Genomic DNA, 7,893 nt, shown 5'->3' on the forward strand with positions numbered 1-7,893 from the left:
ATTTTGCACAAGTAAATATAATTTTCCTCAAATAGAAACCCTGACAACTAACAGCAACAATAAAAAGAATTCCAGCTATAAGTGGAAATTTTAAAAATAATAATTTGGAGGGGAACTAATCATGGAGCCGAAGGGAATAGTATTGAATACATGAAGGTTTATGTGACTGGAGGATAAACTTGCTGGTCTGTTCTAATGACCAAATGAATTCTTGACATCCTCAGCTCTACCCTGCCCTTTGGGAGGCCAGCAGAGCTTTCCAGCTCATAGTTATAATGCTTCTTACTTGGAAAGAGGACAGCAGAGACCCTAAACTAGTCCCCAAATCTAAACTAGTCCCTAATGAGCCGTGGAGAAATATGAGGCTGATTTTACCAAATACACATGGATTAGGGCTTTTGTATTTCATTAAAAATGAACCCTAGCTAAGAATTCGTTGTTTGTACCAACAGCTCTTATCCTCAGATATTACGACTCCCAATGACTGTTCAAAAAATGTTATTGTGTCACTTCTTAGATTGCACTTCCTGGCTTTGAAACGATGCTGAATTTGCAGTCATCCTCAAAAGCCCAAATGATATGCTTTGTTCCTCATATTGACAAAGGAATTTGGATCTTCATTTGAACACCTTGATCTACTACGAGAGGTGAAGGAGAGTGCTCTAAGACTTGACACACTCTAAGAAACGTATTTTCTATATTGATTTTTTTTTTGGTAAAGTAAGAGATACAATTGATGCAAGTGAGCATCTGAGTTTAAAAACAGATGATATTATGATTGTTAAAATAATAGTAATTAGCATATATTTTTCTCTCTTGAATGTAATTTATCAGAATGATTCCTTTCTCTGTCTGCCTTACTTCATTAAGTATGATAATCTCTAGGTCCATCCATGTTGCTGCAAGTGGCATTATTTTTTCTTTTTTATAAATTATTTTTTATGGCTGAGTAATATTCCATTGTTGTAGGATATCACTTATGTGTAGAATCTAATTTTAAAAACAACACAAATGAACTTATTTACAAAACAGAAACAGACTCACAGATCTCAAAATCAAACTTATGGTTACCAAAGGGGACATGTAGGGGGAAGGGATAAATTATGAAATTGGGATTAACAGATACACACTACTGTATATAAAATAGATAACTAACAAGGACCTACTGAGCACAGGGACCTACTAGAGCACAGGGAACTCTACTCAATATTCTGTAATAACCTATATGGGAAAAGAATCTGAAAAGGAATGAATATATATATATATATATATAACTGAATCACTTTGCTGTACACCTGAACTGACAAAACATTATAAATCAACCATATTCCAGTTTAAAAAAAAAGATTCCTACTCATGCCACTGTGACATCTAAGTTTGATAAGGAAGTTTCTAAGGGTTATGGTTCCTAACATTTATTTATGAGTGATTCATACCAGAAGCAAATAATATCTCATCAAGAATTTATTTTTTACTTGATAAATATACTCAATTCACACTTAAAATTTTAAAATAATTAATTGTATAGAAAGAAAACTGAGGTTTGTCCTTTAAACAACTCCTACTTATAGTAAGCAAGCCTTTTATTAGTCATTAATCATAATAACTTATTTGTTTTAAAATGTTTTCACTTCAGCTCAGTACATCTCAGCAACTTTTATTGACTTTGTGTCTTTAACCTTTAGAGCTATTCCATCTAATGACTCCCTTTAAATTTTGTCTTATCAAGTAATGTGGCAGCTCAGCACATTTGCTGAGTAAACTTTGTCAAGACTTGAGAAATTCCTTAGCAATGAAAACGGTGCTTAAGTGTTCAAATATTTGGAAAATAATGTGCTAGTCCTTTCATGTAGAAAAATCATACCATCAACAGTTAGTAAGTTCTGAGATTTGAGCTTCCTTCATAACCCCAACCTCAACACCCATGTGTATACAGAGAGCCACACACATTCCCTCTCTCTCTCTCTCCCTCTTTCTCTTTCTCTCTCTCTCTCTCTCTCTGTCTCACACACACACACACACACACACTCACTCACTTTATGATGTTAATGAGGAAATGCCCTACTCATTCAGATGCCTGACATGTTGACCAGCCACAGCTTCATGGTCACAAATGAGATACTTTAGTCTAACCCATCGCACTGACGAGTTCAAAAACTCCGGGGGAAAGAACAGCTTAAGAATCTTGGATACAGAATGTTATCCTTCACTAAGGCTCTCTCGTGCTCTCTCATGATCATGCTCAGAAGACCCTCTTAGCACCAGACTCTAAGCTTGGCGATCTGGGTTGTAGTGATCTCTGTGGGTGTCTAATAAAATAAGATTGGACCATTGAACTTTGGATTCATTTGATTTTATGATATATATCTGTTTTATAATTAGCATGTGATGTATTGCCTCTAGAAAGTGCTAGCAGCCATAAAGTTAAGGGATTGTCAATTGGGGTCAAACAAGTCTGGGCGTGAATTCCAGCTCTGCCCATTCCTAACTGTGTATTTGAATTTAGGCATCATTTCACCTCTTGTACTCCAGTTTCCATATTTATCGAATGGGATAGTAATCCCTATCTCTCACCTTTTTATCTGAGGATTAAATGAGATAATGTGTGAAAGTGCTTACTTAGCTCAGTAACCAGTAATGGTTATTATTCTGAAATGGTAAAAATGACTTAGGATCCAAACCCAGGGAAATACAAAGACACAAAGAGCCTTCTCTGCCTCTGTTTTTTCTGCACTGTGCTACTCATTGCTATCTTGAAATTCCATGTGTGAAACAGACCTCAAATAAGAGAACACTTAAATTTCATTTTTAAATTTAAATAAAAATTTAAATATCTCACTTTAAATAAAAATTTAAAAATCACAGTTAAATAAAAATTTAATTTAAATAACAATTAAAATTTAATTTAAATAACAATTAAAATTTTACATTTTAATTTAAATAACAATTTAAATTTAAGTAAAATTGAAAGAAAAGTTAAATTCTAAATAAAAATTTAAAATTTAAATAAAAATTTAAAATTTAAATAAAATTAGAAGAAAAGTTAAATTCTAAATAAAAATTTGAAGTTAAAATGTAAATAAATCAACTTATTGCAGGTAACGAAGACAGGCACATCCACACGACCAGTTTGCAGCAAATAAAAACTGTGACGGATGAATTGAGGCAAAATGAAAACCTGACACCTTCGCAGCCAGCCGGGAGGACCCGGCTGTCATGGCTACCAGGAGCCACAACAGAGGGCTCGACTCCTGAGCTGGAGGGACCCCAAGAGCCCACCTTCGAACGGGGAATCCTGAGAATGATGTCGCAGCAGGATGTGCGCGCTGAGATCTTCCTCTGGAGCTTTCTGCTGTGGTCGGACACCATAGAAATGGTGCGGGTGGCCGGGCACCACAAAGTGTACACGTCAGGCTGGGTCTACCCCGTCTACATCTTCAGTTTCATTTCTCTTCTTCGAATGATACTGACTCCCCGGAACCCGCTTCTGAATTCCCTGGGCATCGTGCTCCAGGATCTACCCTTTATCTTTGTTAGACTTAGTTTAATCATTGGCCTGGGAACGATCACACCCGTCTTGGGCCTTTGTAAAAATGTACTCGTGACTCTCTCTTATGTGTACTTCAATTACTTAACCAAATTCAGGATTTTCTCTCCCTTTGAGGTATCTTTTTAACAAGGAAATGTCCCATGGTCAAACCTCTTTGTTATGCACATGCACGCATTTATAATCTTTTTGGGGGGCAGGGATAAATTTTTGTGCTATAGGAAGAAATGAAGAATAGATACTAGAGAAAAAAACTATTTTTAAAAACTGTAGCATATCAATTTTTAAAATGTATACAAATGGTGCTAAATTTAAGCAAAGTTGTAGTCTTCTAAGTTGGTTCCCCTTGATCTCTAGAAAATGTTAATAGTTAATTTTAGTTACGTATTCTGCACTTTTTCTAAAAGCACCCTTCAATAAAGCCTCTTAAAAATTAGAACATGTTTTCCCACTAAGTTAGTCCAAGAATGAAATTTTTTTATTGTTTATATAAAGTGCATCACAAGAATTAATTAGTTAAAATTAATTTTAGGAAATACACTTGTAATTATGGAATAATGTTTAGATTCTTTAAAAACATTAGAATTGTAGTTTTAGGGTCTCCTTCAAATATGGAATTATGCTCCTTATTCTGCTGTGGCAAGCAACTTTTATGTAATCAATTGGTTTCAGCATAGAAAGCAGTAAATTTAGTTTCAGACATTTGACTCAGTTTAATATAATGAAGTCAAGGTACACCAGTAAGACCTAGATAAAGTTTTATAATAGGAAGCCATTAATTGAAGAGGGAGATTTCAAAGTAGAAGAATATCTTATTTGCGGAATTGGATACCATCATGAAAACAGTCAGGTACAAGCCCTGTTTAAAATTAGAAGTTCAACTTACAAATATAACAGCAAATGCATTAGTGTCTTATGTGATAATAAATAATGGTTATCCTGATGTTAAATAATTAGATACAGAATTATGCGATTTGCTTTCATATGTTGGGATGCTCTCAGATACTCATAGCAGGGGCTATCCATTCTGCATACATTTTCAGATGCTAGCAAGATTTCTGAGAGGCTTATGTGTGCAGAGTAATGTTTAACATAGGCATTCTCTGCAGTGATCTGTGATAACAAATAGCCTAAAGAATGGATAACTGAACTTGCCTGCCACTCCACCAAATCCCCCAATCTCACTCTCCCCTTATGCTTTATGGTTTTTCCTTACACCATAAGAGGAGATCTATTCACAGTTGTTGAAAGCTTAGCTTCTGGCTTTATGACTTGGGGCGAAATCTTTGACTACTGTAAACCCCAGTTTCCACATCTAAAAGATGAGTATATTACTAATACTTTAATAGGGTTAAATAGTACTTTATAGGACTGAGGGGATTAACCGAGATAGGGTATGTTCTCATTACATTGTCTGGTGAACTATAATAACCCAATGAATACTAAATATTTTAATTGTACCCTAAGGAGAAACAGGTAGCTTAAAGCATTGTTTAAATTTTCCTGTTTTATTCTTTTCTGTGTTCTACTTACCCTCTGGGAATAATAATTTAAATCATGCATTTGTGAAAAGTAAAATATAAAATCTTCAGATTACCTCAGACCATAATTTTTCATCAAGTAGTATTATGTCCAGAAGTGAGTAATCCACTGAATATACAGATTAAAGTTGAAGTATATAAGTATTCATTCATCAGGCATTGGAGTGTCCCTCCTATGAGTTCTCATAGAACCCTAACTATAGCACTTTTTTAAGACTTTCATTATGTGTTTTACTTTTCTGAGTTCCCCATTAATCTTTAAATTCCTTAAAGAAAGGCCCAAGGATATCTTGTTTAACAATGTATCTTTATCTTCTTCTGTCGATCCCACAGAAACTTACAATACTTATAATTCTAAAAAAATTATCATATAAATAATTTCAAGTCATACCATGATAATCTTCTTTATGAAGAAGAATTTATAACCAAGTAGTTGACTCTAATATTCTTAAATATGAAAATATTTTACATACATTTATATTTATCTTTGTATTGGAATTTATAGAGTGAAAAATGCTCAGATAAGCTGAAAAGTATTACTTATTTGAGTTTAGAATGCATTTTGTATCTAATATTTGAATATGAATATGCCTGATATTTTGGAAGGTGGCAACACTTTGTATAAATAATGAAGGCGTGTACAAAAAGCTCCATGTAGGAGGAAAATTATTGAGTATGTAGTTTAATTTAATAGTTTACTAAGGGTGTACACATGTATATAAAGTCCAAGTCTATGGTATTTAATAGGCATTGCAGCAAATTTGAATGAAACATTGGTAGTTCTATACTGTGTGATTAAATGTTATGCTATTAAAATTATATTGTAATTCTCATTGCTTCTAATGATTTTTGGTATTAAGACCCATGTAGCTTTTGTGTCCTTATAAAAAGTTATGAAGTTACCTTAACATATAGATTAAAATTAAATGGATGGAGAAAAATATACCATGCTAACATTAATCAGAAGAAAGTAGAAGTACTTATATTAATTTCAGACAGACCAGACTTCAAAGTAAGGAAATTTTTCGAGGGTTAAGAAAGGCATCATTACATAATAATAAAGGAGTCAATTCTCCAAGGAGACATAATCCTTAATGTGTATACACCTACAGAGCATCAAACCACATAAGGCAAAAACTGATAGAAATGCAGAGAAATAGATGAAACCACTATTATAGTTGGAAACTTCAACACCCCTCTCTCAGAAATGGACAGTTCCAGCAGTCAGAAAATCAGTAAAGACATAGTTGAACTCAATGACACTATCAATCAACTGGATATAATTGACATCTACAGCCTACTTCATCTGATAAAAGCAGAATATACATTCTTCTCAAGCTCACAAGGAACATTTACCAAAATAAACCACATTCTGGGGCGTAACAGAAACTAACAAATTTAAAAGAATAGAAATAATATAATGTCTGTTCTCATAATGGAATTTAATTAAAAATCAGTAACAGGTAATAGAAAAATCTCCAATTATGTGGATATTAAACGTTTCTAAATAACACATGGGTCAAAGAAGAAATCTCAAGAGAAATTAAAATATATTTTGGAGTAAATAGAAATGAAAACAAAACATCGAAATGTGTAGAACGTAGCATAAGCAGTGCTTAGATGGAAACTTATAATATTGAATGCACGTATTAGAAAAGAAAGATCTACAGTCAATAAATTAAGTTTCCACCTTGGGAAACTAGTAAAAGGAGAGCAAATGAAATGCCATGTAAGGGGAGGAAAAGAAATAATAAGAATTAGAGCAGAAATCAGTGAAATTGAAAACAGAAAATCAATAGAGAAATCAATAAAACTACAGCCTGGCTCTTTGAAAAGATTGATAAAATTGTTATGCCTCTAGCCATGCAAACTAAGAAAAAAAGAGAAGACACAAATTAGCAACATCAGAAATTAAAGAGGGGACAGCACTACAGATCTCACTGAAATTAAAAGGATAACAAAGGAATGCTATGAACAATTCTATGTCCACAAATTAGACGACCTAGACAAAGTGGATCAACTCCTTGAAAGAAGCAATCTGTCAAAACTCACACAGGAAGAAATAGATGATCTGAATAGGCCTATACCGAGTAAAGAAATTGAATCAATAATTAATATCCTTCCAAAACAGAAAGCACCAGGTACAGATGGGTTCACTGGTGAATTCTACTTAACTTTTAAGGAAGAAATTATACCAATTCTCTGCAATCTCTTTTAAGAGGACAGAAGAGGAAGGAATATTTCCTAACTCATTCCACACAGCCAGCATTATCCTAATACTAAAACCATACAAAAATATTACAAGAAAACTACAGAACAATATCTCTCATGAACATTGAGGCAAAAATCCTCAACAAAATATTAGCAAATCAAATACAAAAAGATATAAAAAGAGGGAGGCAGAGTCAAGATGGCTGCACGGAAGGATGCAGAGTTCCTGTCTTCCCACAGGTAGGGCACCTGCCGGTTGCTGTTGGGAGACCTCAGCACCCAAGGAGATGGGAGGAACCCCCGAGAGACTGGGTAGGACATGGGGGGAAGTGAGGAGGTAGGAGAAGTGGAGGCTGTACAGGACTGGTGCCCCGAGGGGTGGCTGAGAGAGGGGAGGGGTTCCCATGTCTGGAGGGACCCTGGGAGGGCTCAGAGGATAAGGGGGGAGTGTGCCTAGTATGTCCCCTGCCCAATCAGCTCTGGGAAGCCTGCTGGGCTCCTGGGCCAGGTCCTCCACCCTCTGAAGCCCCCCTCCAGCCTGCCTGGGTCCTCGGGGCCTAGGAGGGAGATGGGGGGTGGGGGAGCAGAGGAGAG

General features: G+C 35.1%; 1 protein-coding gene across 1 annotated transcript in view; it reads left to right on the top strand.

The window, feature by feature from the left end:
* TMEM236 (transmembrane protein 236) overlaps window positions 1–3,676 on the top strand; it is a gene marked incomplete at both ends in the record, with an annotated part of 46,991 nt that extends 43,315 nt beyond the window's left edge. Inside the window, one exon of the mRNA XM_082845134.1 lies at window positions 3,099–3,676. Within this exon, the coding sequence (XP_082701260.1) occupies window positions 3,099–3,676 (578 nt within the window). The remainder of the gene's footprint in view (window positions 1–3,098) is intronic.
* Window positions 3,677–7,893: the final 4,217 nt, after the last annotated feature.

This window comes from Leucopleurus acutus, assembly GCF_964270905.1.
Source record: "Leucopleurus acutus genome assembly, chromosome: 1".
Taxonomy (NCBI): Eukaryota; Metazoa; Chordata; class Mammalia; order Artiodactyla; family Delphinidae; genus Leucopleurus; species Leucopleurus acutus.